The following is an 18,743-nucleotide window of genomic DNA, read 5'->3' as shown; positions in this document are numbered from 1 at the left end:
TGAGGGGTGGATGTGTCTGCTCTCCTGAATGCCAGGACATTAACTCAGCTTGGAGAAACTTCTTGGTGGATCAATAGCCAAAAGGCTTCTTTAGCTAGTTAGAGTCACTCGGCATTCCTCTGTCCAGTGCATGTCATCTGGTTTGGCTTTTCCCAACAAGTCAGTCAAGAGTCCTTACAAACTCCTGCCATTGCCAGGAAGAATTCACCTTCATTGCTGGGAGAAACCAGACTGTTCTGAATGACATCTATATCAATTTGGTCTCAGCTTGCAGGCTGATTTACTGTGCTGTCTCCAGAGATTTTGTCAGATTTTCAACAATCCCCAGTACTTCTTTCTGGCTTTCGGGCTTTTAGGTTGCAGGCTGTGGTAGGGAATTTATTTTTTCCTATCTATCTATCTATCTGGCTTTGTTGACTCCCACCAAGGGCAATCAAGGAGATATCTGGGAACTGCCCACAACTACTTGAATGGCAGTTGCAAAGATGATAGAGCCAAACTCCTCTCTGCAGTGCCAAGTGAGATGCAAACTGAAGTGTGCGTGGTCCTAGCTGGACATCTGGAGAAGCTTCCTCACTGGGAGATGGTGCAGCACTGACACAGGCTGCCCAGGGGTGGAGGGGCTGCCTCTATGAGGGACTTCAGACACTTGGTGAGACACGGCCGCAGCTGACCTGACCCACTGGTGAGGGCCCTACTTTGTGTTAGAGGCTGGACTAGATGACCTCGAGAAGTCACTTCCACATAACTTTTATATTATTATCTGATTCTCTAAATAAGAGAGTAATAATCTATAGATGTAGTAACAGAAGACTTGAATAATGGCTCAGTTAGCTCAACATGTAAATGTTCAGTGGTGTTCAAACTGGAAGAAGACTACAAAAAAATGTCTTTATCATATTTCCAGAACCATATTTATCATCCGCTACCATAAACATTTTCCTAGCTGCTTATAAATATTTCTTATTAAATTTTAACTAATTAAAAGTCATTGCGCATTCTGCTCTTTCATTACAGACTTCTGTATTAGTTCCTAATTTTCTTTTAATCTGTTGGCTTTATAAGGGAAATTTATCTACTCTATTTTGAAATATAAAGTTTCATTTCCCGTTTATTTTTGTTGGTAGTTGATCAGCTTCCATAACTCATTATGAAATTCATGAAACTGCTCCAAATTATCAGATGTGTTACCACGCTGGCTTTTAACTTATTAAATATTTTGCTATTTGGTTACATATTTAATAACAATTTTTCATAATGCTTAAATATTGGTAAATTATTCTCAATTTCTATTACTTTTCTTATTCTTAATTAGCAGCTTTTTCAATAAGAGTAATAAATTTTTAATCCGTTAGAATATATGTAACAACGCTATCATGGACATTCATTTTTATATTCTAATAACTGCATTGTATATGTCCACTGGCTTTCCACTCCAAAATGAGACACCTTAACAGACACATAAAATAAGGGGAAGCTATTGTGGTTGTAAAGCTATTCTGATGGTTGGTGTTTATTTCTATAAACCAAGGTATTGCCTTGGCTTTTCTGAAGATATCTTATACAGTAAGTATCTTCCGTTTACCAGGCCTGCTACTTATTTGGAATCATTTAGCTGGAAGAGCTCACTTGTTTTAATTTATACAGGAGAATAGGGTTCTGCTGTGCATATTTTGCCCATATTTAGCATTTTAGGTATAGTTTCACCTCTCAAAGCCTGGAAGTCTGGCTCTCCTCTCATAGCTTCTTCCAGCACATGCACTCACTTGAAAATTATGTGTTTTGTACCTATTTTTGTTTTATGATGAATCAATACTGTATGATATAATAATAATTCCTCTCTTTTTATGGGGAAGATATTTGTATTAAGAATTCATAAGCTGAACCAAATCCACGTGCAAGCCATGTCTGTAGAAACTGGACATTATAATTGTCTTTTATAGAATTGCATAATCTTTTGAGGGTATCAGACAATAGATGAATAGGTGTTCTTATATTTATATGAAGTTTGTAGGGATTAGAGTCAATTTCCCTGCTTTCAAATTGCTCAGTCAAAAGTTAGGTGATAATTTGTAGCCTTTTGATTTTACAGTTGACTTAGCTCACTATTTCATACTGATATGTTTTATTCATATTGCATATATCCCAGTTTTTAATTTCAGCACTACAATATCTTGGAAGATATTGAGAGAATTTCTTTATTTACAAGCATAAAACTGTATAAGAGGTTGATAATATACTTGTATGCTCTAATTAGTTTTGACAAATCCTAATTAGAATAGACCAAAGAAAAAAGGCACTCTTGAAAGAGCTCATTACTGTATTGTTAGTGTATTGTAAGACTGTGGAGAAAGGGATAAGGACTCTTATATGCCTGCAAACTGTCAAACGCACTGCTCTGTGAATGACAAGAAAAGTTCAAAACAAACTGGATGTCTGATTTAAGCAGTTCTGAGCAAATTTCTTGTTCTGATATCATAGTGCTGCAGAAGGTGTTGTTTGCTGAATGAGAGAAAGAGTGCTTGACTTGAATCTCATTTACAGAAAGGCTACTTTCCACTGAACTGGTAGAGTGAGATGGGACAACATTGCCATTTTCTCACTTTTCGTTGTGGTCATACAATGTGAATGACATCACATGATTCTGGACACCAATGGCACAAATGTCTTGGGTTCTCCATAAAATGAAAAATACCATAGCCTGGAACCTTGTTTATGTCAACAAAACTGAGGTCTTTACAAAAATAAAGTAACACATAACTAGTCTGCACACAGTCACCTCCCCTGAGAACATCATCCATCAGGCTGTATCCCTGAATTTAAGACAGTCCTGTGCTTCCAACTCACAGAGTAGTACTAATGGAAACACTATGTGCATGACCACAGGACTGAAATGTGGGGTGCTTAACAGTTCCACAGGTTCCACCTGTATTAACATATATGTTTTTCTTTTTTCTCCAGTTAATTTCTACTCTTTCCATCTCTGATCATCTTTCCTCTAAACCACCTGCTGTACACTTAATTTCTCCAACTAATCAGAAAATAGCGTGTGGTGCCGTGGTTAACCTGAATCAAGCCTCTTCGCTGGAAGACTCCTGTAACAACTGGCAGTCAGCAACTGGGTTTTCTAAGAAAGAATCACCTCTCTACTTTCAGTCTGCTTCCTGTAGTTCACCTTCCTCCGTGACTAAAATATCCTCTTCTGCATCAAGCAGTTGTTACTCTGCTCCCCAACTGTATGATAAGCTACGAACACCAAGTCCCTATAGCCCTGGCTGTGTTTGCAAAATGGGAGACTTCATATCCTCTGTTCCAGCAAAGAGCCCAAGTCTTTCCCCTGATCCTCCACATTCAGCTGAAACGCAAGGATCTTCAGCTCAGCCTTTATCTTCCAGTTCCTCCAAAAGATTGAATACTTTATCTCCTGTCCCTGTACATATCGTAACACACTCATTGTCTCCTAGCCCTAAACCTTTGTCTCCACCCTCTCTTTACGGCTCCTCTTCAACCATATGTAGTATAAATGAACCTTGCACAAAAATGTCATCTAGAGGAAATTTGGCAAAGTCAGATGTCAGATCCCCTCTGCCAACCAGACTGACCCTCTTAACTGCTATTTTGAGATCAGGCTCTTCTCAGCAGAGACCGCTTTCCCCTGCTTCTTGTCCCACGTTTTCTCCTAGCTCGCTTGATTCCTCTACACTTGCAATAGATCAAAAGTCCAAAGCAACTCCCCCAACCCCCAAGAAATCTGTTTCAAGCCCCCCTATAAGGCCAGATTCTCCCAACAGAGAGGAATATTGGCTTTCAGGTTGGGCTCAGCAGCTGCCTTTACCCACCAAGCCTCAGCTCACTCCTAGGGCAAGGTCCCTTTCTCCTAAAAAACACCTTCCAGTTAGAACACTTTCTCCAGAATACCGAAGTCCTCTGTCATCCCCCATCTCCTCCCATAGAAAATCAGTTGCTTCTCCATGTTTGCAGCCTACTCTGCCTCCTCCTTGTGCCCCAGCACCCTCCTCCCTTGCACACCCTACCTCTCCGTCTCCAGGAGGGCTGCGGGATGTTGCCTCCAGGTCTCGGGCACCTCAGAAGTCTCAGAGAGTACACACTTACTCACCCATCTTTACCTGCCGGTCATATCCTTTGCTTTCTTCTACCAGTCTTAGTGGCATAGTCTCAACCACCCAAGAAGAATGTCCACCTCCTTCCCCAAGTCTTTTGCATTCAGCTTCTAGATCTAGATCAGATTCATCAGAAACATCTGTTCAGGACATGAGTACCCCTTCTCCTACCCCTTCAAGTGTTTTAAAGCAGTGGTCTCTCTCACGGCCTCATTCTACTCCACCAGTTCCACAAACTGGTAATATTAATTCCCAGTCACTGCAGCTTAATTCTTCATTGGTGCATACAAATTATAGGTCTAATTCCTCCTCTCCAAGACCTGAGCAATCTGCCACCTCACTGGTGTTGAAGTGCAGATCTCCTGTCTCAGACAAGTCACCAGACACACTGCCATCAAGACCCAGAGAGCTGACTTCACCACAGTCTTTTTCACTGCCTTCTGACCGTGAAAACATCAAACCCAAGGTACTCCTGGTGCATGCTTATTTTCTAATAGTTCTTTGTCCCTGTAGGAAAAACCACATCTGTGTTGCACAATGCTAGTAAAATAAATGAGCCGTGGAAAAATTGTTTAAAAAGAAACTGGTTTTGTGTTGATAGTGAAGATAGCAAAGACTAAATCCTACCATATAAAATTGCTAGCAATGAGTTCTATATTGTGGGGAAGATGCTGTAGGAATCCTTTAGCATAAAAATAAAATACTGTATTCATGAGTTGGAGGAGATACTACTAAATGTGTGTTTGTGGACATAGCCTCTGATATACATTTGGTGCATTTATTTTTGAAGCTCACCTAAAACACTGCTGTGTCAAAAATAAGCCATAAAACATGTTCTATACACCCCATGCTAATGTAAATTCATATCTATTCCTACTGAAAGTAACAGAAGTATGGTGATTTTAGGTGTGGGGCTGAGCAAGAAACAGCTTAATCTGACTGATGTGAACTGGCTGTTCCAGTGACAACTGATTCCCAAACACCCCATCCCACCTGCCCCCTCTGCTCCCCAGGAGGCTGTACCCACCCCAGCTGCTCTGTCCTGCTCCAGGACCAGCCCAGAGGCTCAGCCTAAGCAGGGACTTTGGGGCCAAGAGCCAGAGATGGACGATAAGGACAGTCTTCTGCTTCTTCCATTTCTTTGGTAATTTTCTCATCTTCTTTTGCTAGGCAGAGGGCAAGGGTAAAAAACCAAACCAAAACAAAGAAACAAAACAACAACAACAACAATAACCAAAACAAGAAAAACCAAGCTTGCTTCCCACAGCATGAGCTACTGCAAATATGAAAGTCACGCTCGATACATCAGCCACACTCCCGCTGTTTGTCATCCGCCCAAAGGCAGGGGAGTTCTAGTAATGTGAGAATAAGCAATGGCAGTCATTGCTGCAGGAGGGCCTGGGAACCAGTCACACTTTATACCTCAATCTCAAGAATGGGTAAAGGAAGGAAAGGAAACCTGATCAAAAAACATGCAGCAAGCAGGTGAAAACAAAAGGAACTGCTGTTTATAAAAGAAGAGGTAGTGGCAGAAGACATCAGAGCTGCAGAGGAATTTCCAGGATTTTTGTCTTATAGCTGCACTCTTTGCTTCCTATCTGCCTTCTCTTGCTGATATCTGAGCTCTGCCCAGCACAGAAAAGCTATCGTAGTTTATTGATTTATTTGTTCACAGCACAAAATTACAGCCTGGTCTGCCAGATCAAGTTGTGTCAGATGCGATCCTAATAGCTTGGGCACGGCAAGGGTGACTTGAACTGCTTGGAAAATGTTAATTGAAAATGAGAGGTTTAAATCAGCGCAAAGTAACAATTGTCATGAATGGTTCTTTTAAAAATCAAACAGCCCAAGAGGAATCATTGTGCCAAGCACAGCTGTACAGCGTTGTTACACCCTGTCAGTATTACTTAATGAAACAAAAAGCTAAATGAAATTGTAGAAATTCCAAGAAAAAAACCTCCAAGACAGACCTGGAAGGCATGACTGAGCCTGCAGATTGCAAAGTAGTTGCAGTTTCTGATAGTCAGTGCAATGAGCTCTGTGAGAGTCTCTGGCGGTAAGGAAATTCTCTGCTTGTGACACAAAGCTATTGCCTGGGTTTATATTTGCAGAGGTTATTGCACTCTTTCTGTCTTCCCTACTGTCATTTTTTCTGCAATTCTGATTTATCATGTGATAAGGTGGCACTTTTGAAACTGCCCCATTACCTCACTGAAACTGGGAGAGTGTCCACTAGTTTGGCAGACTTGGATTGTTTTTCTGGTGCAACTTTTAATCATACAGACAAAACTGGCTCTGCTGGGGATGTGGAAGACCTGAAATCTCTAAATCACATGCATCTGGGTGTTCAGTGCAGGAAAGGTCTCTTGTAGTTTTAAAATGTGAAGCTGAGACTTCATTTACAGTTAACCGTAGTGTGCTTTTAATATTCCCCTTTCCTCCTGCTCTGATTTATTTCCGTACCTAGTTTATAGCTTAGCTCAACAAACTTTGCTGGTCTGTTAATGATGCTCTCTGATAGCACTTCAGCCTCAAATCTCAAGATATTTCCAGAGAAAAAAGGAAAACATTGAGGAGAGACATCAGCATCCTAAACAGTATTTAGGTCTCTTTAATACCAATCCACTCAACTTCAGAACTGGACAAAAAGCAGGTTGCTCCATCTGATGGCTGTAGATGCATGATAAAATTTTTGCATGTATGAATTGCTACGTGAATATCAAGGGAAATGTACCTGACTTTGGTACGTGTAATTTTTCAACCTTAATGTTGCTTGAAGCAATGTTAAGACATGGATTAAACCTATTAAACCAGACTTTTGACATTAGATGTACTTCTCAATATTCACATCAAACTGTTTTATCAGCATGATACCAAAGCAACTATGCAACAAGGCTTCTTTAATAGGCAGCTATTAGATATCTATGTCTATGCATGCACCAATTCATGCAAATTAAAGAATAACTTATGAACTTATCTAACTGCATTTGTATTACATATATAATTGCATATACTTTCCCATGCTTTATACATTTACCCTTATGTTGTCAAAGATTTAAAAATATGACTGTTTTGCAAAGTGAATATAAACATAAATTCACAGATTAGTGTGAATTGTGAACCGTGGGTGACTGCAGGAAATAAAAAATCCTCTTTTATCCACTTTAATAATGTCCTATTAGACTTAATATAGCAAAATGAATAGTAGGATGGAGACAGATACAATTACTGATTCTGCAGGAGCAGATTAGAATATAAACTTCTGGTTGTTTGAAAACTCTTTGCAGTGGTTTCATGGGGCGTTATTTCTACATATTCTTTGATTTTTTCCTATTTAAATGCATGTAGATCTACCCAAAACAGCTGGAGAACAAACTAACTGTAGGAACATGGAGGTGTGCAGAGCTGCAAAACCTACCACAAAGCTGGAAAGATTAGTCACCAGGAGCTCTGCACTACCATGGTTAGTTGCTGACTTGAAGCCTTTATAGGTATGTGTCTAGCACACTTTGCAAGGCCCTGTGAGTCCCCTAAGTGATTATTTGAGCAAGAAAACCAGGAAATTTTCCCTAAAACTCCCCAGGTTGATATTTGCCCAAGCTTTGATACTAGAGTTGGTTTGCTTCTGGCTGGACCATGGTGTAGACCAGCAGACCTAACTGTCCATGGCTGTTTAAAACTATTGCTACGTTCCTATAAGCCAGATTATTAAATGTATTTAGGTGTTAACAGATACATTTAACTAATGGGAACTAACATGTCAAGAAATATATTCATACAGATGAGAAACTGAACTAAAGACTTTCCATCCATCTCAGACACCGTAACAATACAACATTGCTGACAGGTCCTACAGTAACTAGAAGTGATAAACCGCATTAAAGTAGTATAGAAACCTTTACATTTTAAACAGACTATTTAGTTCATATAACACTATAAATTTAAAGTAGTCAAAGTGGTTTTATCATATATGATGCACATCTCATAATACGTAAAAGCATGTGGGCTAGTGAGGACCATGCATTTCATTTACATGTTCAATTGTATAGTTTTATTGATTAAATATCAATTATTAAAAACAAAATAAAACAAAACAAGGTTACATTTTGTGGATATTCCAGTGTTAATATTTGAAATATTGGTCTTCCATTTACTTCAGCACACAGTATTTTATGTCTTATCCTCATATAGATTTTGTATATACAGAAATGTATATATGACACACAGATTTATAGTGGAGTGTTGCTGTCTTAATTGTTCAAAGTGCAGGATTCAACTCAAATGACTTTTGAAATTTGAAAGTTAGATATCCAAGCATAACTTAGGCAATTCTATTATAGTTAATGGAGATAATATGGAGTATTTACAGGATAATTTTATTTTATCATTCGAGGTACCTATTTGGGGACAAGATGAGTTATCCTGTAGAAATGACAATAAGTGTAAATGACATTAGTTTTGAAGCACCTAAATGGAGACATCCAAGTTAGAGTCACCCATCTCATACAAATTGCTAACACCGCCCCTCCCCCCAAAAAAGAGGTGGCAGTTCTAGCATTTGCATTCACCTGCTTTCTTTGTCATGACTGTTCATTCAATATGATTGTTGTGATTTTTGTCTTCTTGAATGTCTGTCAGTCTCTAAGCTCTAAAGAATAAATATGACTAAAGTCAAAAGCGAATGTAATATCATGTATAGAAAGGAATAAAAGTTGGTATCCTACAATATTTCAAGAGAGGTGCAAGAATACTATAGATTTCTCTTATCTGAATTTAAATTTTGTCCCCTCTGCTGCCATTGGGGCTTTTATTAGATTTAAAGAAGTGACAAAAGAACAACCCAAAGTACAGCATGCTGCTCAGCCTCTTATCTCAGTCACCACTATTCACTGTTGCAAACAACAGTACATTAAAAAACCTGAAGTGATTAACATGTAACTATTCCTGAGTGACTATCAGAAAAATATTCAATAAAAACCTTAAAACTCTAGTATTGTATGAACTCATGATTTTTAATTAGAACGTTGCTGATAAGGGATCTATGTAGTAAATCCTTATTTAATTGTTGAAAATATTCCAGAAGCCATGTGGTTAAGAATCCTAGCTCTTGAACTCACGTAAGTACAGAGGAATCTCATCAGTAATACAAAAATTACGGAATCCAACTTCCATAATTGCAAAGAAAATGTAGAAAGTACGGTTTCTAAAGTCTTAAAAATAGCTGGGCAAGCTAATATAGTTTAAGATATAAATTGTTTAAAACCAATAATTTTAAAGGCTAATCTTAGAATTTTTGTGGTTTTTAATGGTTTAGATCGCCAGTTCGGTATGCTTGGTTAGAATGTGAAGAAAGTTCCTACACTCGTTTTGAAATATTTGTTTGGGTGGTAGAGTTACTTATTCAGGAGATGAAAAATTGTGGCATGATTTAAATGATCTTACACTTACCCAAGTAATTCAGCATTTAAGGATTCTAACCAGTCTCATTAAAGCCAGTCACAGAAATCTTTCTGACTTCGTGGTCCAGGATCACACCACACAGCAGAAGTTGTTGAGGTGCATGTACTGGCAGAAGTAGCTTGTACTGGCAGATGTAGCTGTGCATTATCGCATCAAAACACAACCTAACTTGGAAAAAACCTCACAATTTCTCCTGATATTCATTTAAGGATAGCAGTCATCAGAGAGTGGTCAAAAACACTTCAGAAGTTATAAGTTGGTATAGGGAATTCACTTTGTCCTACTTCATTCCTAAAAGCAAAAGATGTAGATTACAGTCCTTTAAAATCTTAACAGGAAAAGATTAAGGAATAGCTTTCCTAGCTAGTATGTAAACATTGTATTGTTGCAATGTGTCTGCAAGACAATTGGAATCATCTTTCATTCTGTCGCACCTTTCCCCTCTCTTCTCCCTCTCTCCTTCTTCCTCTTCTACCCTGTTTACTTTTCCTGCTTTCTGGTTTACCCTTTTAGCAGTACAAGATCAAGACAAGCTACAAGGCATTTGCAGCAATCCCTACAAACACATTACTTATGGAACAGAAGGTTAGTGTTTGCTCAAAGATGTGGGAATTGCACTATGTATTTGAGACCATTCAACTTTACGTACATATTCTAACATTTCTGTGGGGCATATTGCAGAATGCAAACTCTGGGAACTAACTGCTCAGGATTATAATTACAACCATTTTTTAGGGTCAACTACTTTCCACTGAAGATCAAAACTTTTGCTAATCTGAATTTCTACACACAACCCCCCCAGAAAAAACAAACAAACAAACAAAAAAAACCCAAAAAAACAACCCTGTAAAAAAAAGAGAAAATGACTCCTTATAAGTCCTAAAGGAATTGCCATTTCTGGCAACATCTCAAAGTCTGTTTTGTTATTGGAAAGTTTCTGGAGCACTGCTATTCTGGGACCTACCAATCAGTAGGTCTTGGTCAGTTAGTGATTATTCATGGGTTATGTTTATACTAGTAAATTTAACATCCCAAGATATGCCAATTTGACCAGTTGTATTGTTAAACTTTGGGAAAGGTTCTGGACATTGCACTGGCCTCTGTTAACTGCCATTCTCCCAAACACCTTCCCTGAGCACTTCAACAATCAGCATGGGCCAAGGGTCTGTTCCCAGTAGGTTGTCTGGACTAACAATCCTTTTCTGTAGGCCACAATGATAGATCCAAAGAACAGGCTGAGAGAGTTGGGGTTGTTCAGCCTGGAGAAGAGAAGATTTCAGTGACTCCTCATAGCAGCCTTTCAGTACCTAACTGGGCCTAAAAGAATTCTGGAGAGGGACTATTTACAAGGGCATGTAATGGCTTTAAACTGAAAGAGGGTACATTTAGATTAGACACAAGAAAGAATTTCTTCCCCATGAGGGTGTTGAGGCTGCCCAGAGAAGCTGTGGATGCCCCATCTCTGGAAGTGTTCAAGGTCAGGTTGGATGGGGCTTTGAGCAACCTGGTCTAGTGAAAGGTGTCCCTGCCCATGGCAGGGGGGTTGGGACTAGGTGATCTTTAAGATTCCTTCCAAACCAAACCATCCCCTGATTCTATGAATGGTCTTTGTTGACTTTATTTACTACCAAAGACAGCCAACAAATTCAGATGTATTTAGATAATGCATCTTTGAAAGTCAATTCAAAATTTGGATTTTGCATAAAGGGTTCAAAATACTCACTGCTGTCCATTTTTTTTTTCCCCAAATTGGTTTTACACAAAAGAATAACCAACTAAGTTTAACAAAACTTTCCTATGATGAGTAATGAGCTAAGTGTCTTACATGTTTAAAGGCATGCTTAATCACTCTGACATCCATTTTATAACTTTATCAGAAAAATCTTTCTGTGGACCCAGTTCAGGAACTTAGCCTCAGATTAATTTCTGTAAGATTAAGCGTTTCTAACTGCTCATTTAAATATGTATTCACATACACAGGTCAGTTGATTTCATTAGAAGTCTGAGGAGCCTGAAGATGGTGGAGAGGGTATAAGAATTTCGAAGATAATTTTCCCCTCAAAATATTGCTGATTGTGATCTAGTAGTTGCCAGTTAACTGTTATAAATAAGATTTTATTTTTTTTTTTTCAAAAAAGGGACATTCCTTTCTTTCCCAATGTTATTTTAATCTTGGATAATTTTTAAATTAGTGATGTAAAACCTGATCCTCCTCTTCCTTAAATTTTGAATGCACTAACAAAGGCTAAGTGTGCAATAGCATGCAGTGTGATCCAACAGAAATGACTCGGTAGAAGAAAACAGTGGATGCAGGGGATACTACACCCCCATGGAATGTATTCTGAGAGAGTTTTGTTTGGTCAGAGTGTCTATTAGTGGCTGAAAACATTTGGTGAACTCCTGAAGTGCTGCTTCAGGTCTAACTTAATCTAAAAATCATCCAGTTTGTGGTCTCTAAGATTACACTACTCTGCAAACCAAGCCAGGAAGGTGACTTTGAGCATGGTGCACTCCTGATGTGAACTAGTGGGTTAATGTCAGCCATCTGACCACACGTTTTCAGAAGAAAGGGGAGTCCTTTTGATGATCTCACTGCTGTCCTCTGGGGCATTAACTTGCAAGCCATGTGCTACTTGTCGCCAATACATAAAACTGAACCGTATAATCTAATGTCAGTATTTGTAGAAAAAGTATCTCAAAAGACAGGGAATTTTATTGAAAATGCTGGCTTTGCTGTATTCTTCAGTAGTGCAAGCAGCCATGTAAAACTAATAAGAAACCAATTTTAGGTTACAGGATCTGCTTTCAGGAGAGGCTTTTGACTAATTTACTTCGAAAAGTCTATGTTTCAGTATGGCCTGACTACACACTTTCTCTCAGCTTGGGATTTATGGACAATAAATTGATCCATATTGATCCATAAGAGCAACTAGATATAGTGCTCATAAGCAAGTCCTGTTTTGTTAGGTGATATGCATTTGGAGTCTGTATCTTAAAGAAGCATGAAGGAGTCACATGGTAAACTCAGGTCCCATTGTACCAATCCCTCATATCCAGGTATTCCCCTGAAAATATGGGGGAGGGAACCGGGAAGGAACTCATGACACATTGTAGCTTAACGACAGTAATTGTGCTGCTCCTGTTTTATGGAATGCATCTTATGCAATGGATTAAAAAGACATTAAGGACAATAAGATTTAAGTACAGGCATTGAGATTGAGATAATGATTATGTGGAGAAGAAGTTTTCAAGCATCTTTTTTTTAACAAGGAAGGAAGGCAGGGCTGTATGCATGATTAGGAGAGCATTGTCTGCCTAAAGTACCAAAAAGTGTTTTGCTATGTGATTGAACTGGGAAAGTACATTCTCAGAAGTCAGCTTTTTCCACTGTGTGAGTAATTATATTACTTAATTTGAGTGGCCATGAGAAATAAGATTAGTCAGAACTGTGATGTGGGCGATCCTAGTGACAATTCACATGCAGTATTAATTGGATCCCATGAGAGAAAACTGGCTTTGATGTGTCATGTAATGTAGAATGTTTTGTTTGCCTCTTAATTGTCTTCTTGCATCTCACTTTCTCAAGTCATGTTTTTCTTTTATATGAGTGTAGATGCTTTAATATCAGGTGTTACTTTTCAGCTTCTCCTTATGAAACCACTAGGCTATCATAATCTTAATGTTTTTTCTAGAACATGTTCTTATCCTCCAACATGTTTTCTCAAAGTGAGTTGTTAAAATCTGTGCTCATTAGGAGAGAATAAAAGGCTTATTGAGTATATGTATGTATACTTTGACAACCCCAGAAGTGGCTTAATCTCATCAATCTCATAACTGGCACGCTTTCCGTCTGTTTGAGTTTGTATGAACCTGATGTTCCTCGCATTGCCTGTGCTCTATTCAGAAAAAAACCAAGACAAGATATCTCTCGGATGACTGGGCTGTAAATTCCTTCACAACCAGAAAAGCAAAATCTTGTTTTTAAGGGACTTGTCCTCAGCATGATGAGGCTCTGTCAGGGAGCAGCAAGAGTGGGCTGCTCCCAGGGATGGTGAACCAAAAGCTGGGGAGACAGCAAGGCTGGCAGACAATGTCCTCACCAGCAAGGGTACAACTCCACAGTTCTTAAATAAGGAGAGCAGAGATGGTGATAATGAGATGATGGTAACCATGGTCAGTCAGCAGTCTCATCACAGCCACATAGATTCATAGCGATGAGGAAGGTTCACAAACTGTGATAATGAGCTCTGCTCAGCAGATGATAGGATCCACCAGCTAGAAGAGGAAGCTGGACAAGTTTAATGTAGGCATAAGGCAAAAGTTTAACAGAAAGGATTAATTAACCATTAGAATAAATTTCCAGAGACTAAAATGGGCTCTTTATCATAGAAATTGAAAAATCGAGACAGGACTCTTTTCTGGCACTTCATAAAGTAATTCCAGGCAGTTCTGTGGTTTAAAGAAAAGGTCACACTAGGTGCTCACTGTGGTTCCTTCTGGCCTTATTAATGTTGAATCAGTGAGTCACCCCTCTACTGACATTCACTCTTTTATTGCTTCTCCAGTTACATATAAGTGATTACAGTCTATTTCAAAATTCCATTCCTAATCAGGTAGTATTTAAAAAGTAATGCATCTATTATTTAGAGATTTTATTTGTCAAATATCTATAAAAATCTATTTCACTCAAAACAGATAGTGATGAAGAGTTTATTTCAGGGGGTTACAGAAAAATTCTTCTCTTTAAGTAGACAGTCTCTTAAACAAGATCCTACTTCATCTTCAGAATGATATCAAATTTGAGATGTAACATCTTGGAATTGCAAATCAAAATTGTATTATCTGAACAAACCAGTGAACCCTGGTCTACAGCGAAGACTATGCAGAGGAACTTAGGTTTGCTGTATTTGTCCAGATACACATCCCCTCTGCATGCTGACTGGCATGACCTTCCCTTATCTGGGCACCATTTTGATGGAAAAGAAACCTGGGCATAGAGACTTGGGGTGAGGAGAAGGGAGAAGGTGGTGCTGCAAATATTCAGCTCAGACTTCCCCCAGTTTGGATTGTGGTGAAACCAGGATGATGGGGTGTGCCACGAAGTACACCCGATTCACAGCTGAGGCTTATCCCACACCAAGTCTTCAGAAAGCACTAGGCTATGGTGCAAATGAAAGCACTGTTGACTTATCTAGCTTGTATTTATCAACTGATTACAAATACAAAACTATAATTTCAATTTTAAATAAATGTTTGAAAAAATCTCCTGTCTTAAATAATAAATATTTTAGGTTAGGGATTTTGTCTCTGTAGGACTGTTTTTCATGTTTTCTCTTGTCAAAGTGCTGTTTGACTAACTTCAAGAGAGTCTAAAACAGTCCTTCCAGATGATGTTGCACTTCTAGAAAAGGTTCAAAGACCTAGTAATTGCATCTCATCATCACCTACTCAGTGGACTTCCAGCAGTGTAGTATTCTCCACATACAAAAGGAAAATCAGAGTGTTTTGACTCTTTATTTTTTTTTCATGAAGAGAAAGAGATACAGCTGAGTAAATATGACAGTGATCTACTGCATTGGAGACCCAGTTTTAATTTCTTGCCTTGAGGAAACTCTTATCTATTGTGTTATTAAAATATTTTGGTATTGCTCATGGCAAACACAGTTTGAAGTCCCTCACTGAAATCACACAGAAGGAACCTGAAAGCTGATTTTCCCCAGTCTCAGATGGCAGACCTAACTGTTGGACAATTGGCTATTATCAAGCATATTAGGAGCATTTCTGACAACACTTTGTAGTGAATATTTTGATTTAAAAACACGTATTTTTCCCCAAGTTCTTCTGATGTGCACTTACTGAGTGGATTTCTTCCACTGAGACTACATGTTTGTGTCAAAATCATCCAGTTTGTGCTCTCTAAGATTACACTACTCTGCAAACCAAGCCAGGAAGGTGACTTTGAGCATGGTGCACTCCTGATGTGAACTAGTGGGTTAATGTCAGCCATCTGACCACACGTTTTCAGAAGAAAGGGGAGTCCTTTTGATGATCTCACTGCTGTCCTCTGGGGCATTAACTTGCAAGCCATGCAATCTGTGCAGTCACAGAGTGATAAAAGACCTAGTTCATCTGTAACAATAACCAAGCGTGCCAATGTAGGAGCAGGATACAAGCTCCCTCCTTCTGTCAAAGGCAGTTTTTAATTATTAATAAAGAGGAAAGGCAGTCAGGTCATTTCAGTACCATCTCCCAGGATCTTCAAGGAATATATTGAAGAAACTCATAGTATACGAAGTTCTGTTATACAGAGATATTTTTTTTTTTTTGCATATGCTGAGGGCTTAGAAAAATATATTGGTGGGGAAAATATACAAGACAAATAAGAAGAAACTTCTCGGCTTTTATTCAGCACAGGGTCTTCAGAACACAGTAAGAAGGAAGCTGTGTCAGATCCAGGTTGTAATATTCATGTTTTCTCCCTCTATTGAGGTGATTCATTGGTGGGTGAAACAGTGTTCTATATTTCCTGTATGTTGCCAAGACCTTTGAGTCTTCTAACAAAATATTGGAGGTACTGTTTGGACCATTTATCAGTATCCTTTCAGCTCTGATACAATTTTAGCAATCAGGTAGCCTGAGGGAAAAAGGAGGGAAAGGTTGTAGTCATCACTGACGTTAATGGCATATATGCATCACACCCTCAAAGGTGCATATTGTAAGGAAAAAATTAGTGGTTTAGCAACTGGTTATTTCATTTGAACATTTAAATTCCATCACAAATACATTTTCACTCTCTAAATTGCACTCTTCTTTTAAATCAAAGGTCCCCATTGTTTTTCATATCTATTAAAAATTTTTGAATGCCTAAATGGGAATGTTCCACTTTTGATGTAAGACTGTCAGCATAGGAGGTGAAGCTTGAATGCTGTTGATAGCGCTAATCAGCAACACTGTAGATAACACTAATGTACGCTTTAAATTAATCATAACATTATTGCATGGTAACTTCAGTAATGAGTTCAAAAAAGCTAGTCATACTTCTTAATCTCACAATTTTCTCTGTGTTAAAAAATAGGCTTTGCTGGAAAAAAGATTGAGTTGTATTTTCAAAAGTTAACAACACACTTACAGAAACTATTTGCAGAGGTGATAGGGATGCCTAAATGTAGTTCTCTTTGTTTTTCTCTTTCTTTGGAGGACTTGGACTGTTAAAATAAAATTATTAAAAAAAAAAAAAGGAGAGAGAGAGAGCAATAATGAAAGAAATTACATGGATCACTCTGAAGATTAAAATTTTCCTTCTTCAAAGGTTCAAAAAGGGAAAAGAATGCTGCAGTTTTCTCTAGTATGGTTCCTGCACAATGTCAGTATCCCAGAGGGACTACAGAGCACATAGGTCTTAATGCTGTGCTTACTTGAGTTCTTTAGTCAATGAAGGCTACAAAATGCAAAGATAGTTGAGTTCCCAATTTCTACTGAAGCTGATAGATGTTTAATACTTCAATTATCCAGAGTCTTGGTTCTGAACAGACACTTGCAGATGTGGTTGTAGTTCTCCTAGAAAGATTCCTTGGTAGCTTTTGGGTAGTTGTTTCTTGATTACATTCACCCTCTCCCACTGCTCTGGTGAAGTGAATATGAAATAGAAACGTGTTTTTTCTTAACAACAACTTGATTATGTTCATTACCCTACTGATTTCTTGGGGGTCTTCAGAAACTTAGCAATCTCTCCATTCTGAACCCGTGACTGATTAAAACATATTGTTTTTCCCAGCTTGAATTAAGACTCATTATCTCTGTATACCAGACTGCTTTGGCAATCCTGGCCCCCACAGATACTGGAATGACTCTTCTACTTCATTTTATCACTTCATTTTATGTTTACTGGGAGGATGTAATCTTGAACTTGAACCAGGGCCACAGTACTCCAGTGTAGTGCTGAGCCCTCCTTTGCTGAGCCCTCCCCTTCTACAGGATGGTCTGTTGATCTCAGAATTTAGCTGGGTAACGCTGATGAAATAGGAGAAATGAAAAAGCGTATATATCTTCCGTCTTTTGTCTTGGGATAAGATTGCATTAATTTCTGTGTATCAGAAATAATAATTCCTTTATTTTTTCCTTTTGAACTACAACTACTTCAAGGTCAACAGGTTTGTCTAACACTGGAGGGGAGGGAAGAAATGTGTTTGGAAAGAAGCTGCTCTTAATTTTTGCTTACTGTGCTACCTGACAGAATAGGTGGTGTTCCACAAATGTGCTTCTGTGCAGGATCGGTGGACGATATTAAAATAATATTAAAAATTAATTGTCATTAACTTTTCAGTTATGTCTACAGAGATATATGCTGCCAGTAGCTGGGCAACAAGAGAAAACAAACTGTACTCAGCAAAACTAAACTAATAAATAATTACTTAAGGATGTGCTTATTTTCTTTGTTTTAAAGATTCTGCCATTTTTGTCCTAGCTCCACCTGTGCTTTCTATTACTGATCTCTGCCTCACTGGGATAAGTCCATTCCCACAGAATCCCGCATGCATGAAAAAGTGCTTTATTGTAATACTCTAGTTGGTTTGTTTGTTTGTTTGGTTTTGGTTTTGTGTGTGTGGTGTTTTTTTTTTTTTTTTTCCCTCCTCTTATTATCATTTATTTTTTGGAATAACTAGCAAAAGGAAATATCAGTAAAACATAACATGTTATATAAAAAATCCACAAACCCTGTGGGTGCCTTCCCCGTAGTCCAGCTTCACACATCAGCAGGCTTCCAGAGTAATTTTTGGGCTCAGCACTGAGTCTATTTGAAAATTGCCTCAAAGCAAAAATGGGTGATGGCAACGAGAGTTTGCCTCACAGACTGGACAAAGATGAAAAGGGAACTGAGCACTGGAGTTTGACTTTTGAGAGTGTTTTGTGAGTTTCCTCCTAAAGCACAGGGATCGGCCAACTGATTACCAATATTCTTAAGCCTGCTCCAAGTATGAGTGTAGGAAAGTAGGAGGTATAGCCAAACACAAGAAGCTTGTTTTGGAGAGATTGCATGCCTGTTTAGACCAGCCGTGTTTTTGTGTGGTTTCACATATATTTAGTGCATGTTTCACTTTATACAATTCTGACTTAGGGCCAAGGTCCAAAAATGGTGAGCACTGTTTTTGTTGCAATGTGGAA

The 18,743-nt window shown here is 38.5% G+C and overlaps 1 protein-coding gene across 7 annotated transcripts in view; it reads left to right on the top strand.

Annotated features, from left to right (window-relative positions):
- MLIP (muscular LMNA interacting protein) overlaps nucleotides 1–18,743 on the top strand; it is a 107,586-nt gene that overhangs the window by 48,987 nt on the left and 39,856 nt on the right. For 5 of the 7 annotated variants that reach the window (XM_065833901.2, XM_065833900.2, XM_071806980.1 and 2 more), the window contains 2 exons: nucleotides 2,962–4,587; nucleotides 10,095–10,166. In XM_065833901.2, the coding sequence (XP_065689973.2) occupies nucleotides 2,962–4,587; nucleotides 10,095–10,166 (1,698 nt within the window). Of the gene's footprint in view, nucleotides 1–2,961; nucleotides 4,588–5,134; nucleotides 5,266–10,094; nucleotides 10,167–18,743 lie in introns of all 7 variants that reach the window. The other 2 variants (XR_011738489.1, XM_071806982.1) reach the window with 2 other exon arrangements.

The sequence above is a fragment of the Patagioenas fasciata genome, chromosome 3, assembly GCF_037038585.1.
Source record: "Patagioenas fasciata isolate bPatFas1 chromosome 3, bPatFas1.hap1, whole genome shotgun sequence".
Classification (NCBI taxonomy): Eukaryota; Metazoa; Chordata; class Aves; order Columbiformes; family Columbidae; genus Patagioenas; species Patagioenas fasciata.
This window is presented reverse-complemented; position numbering and strand designations above follow the sequence as displayed.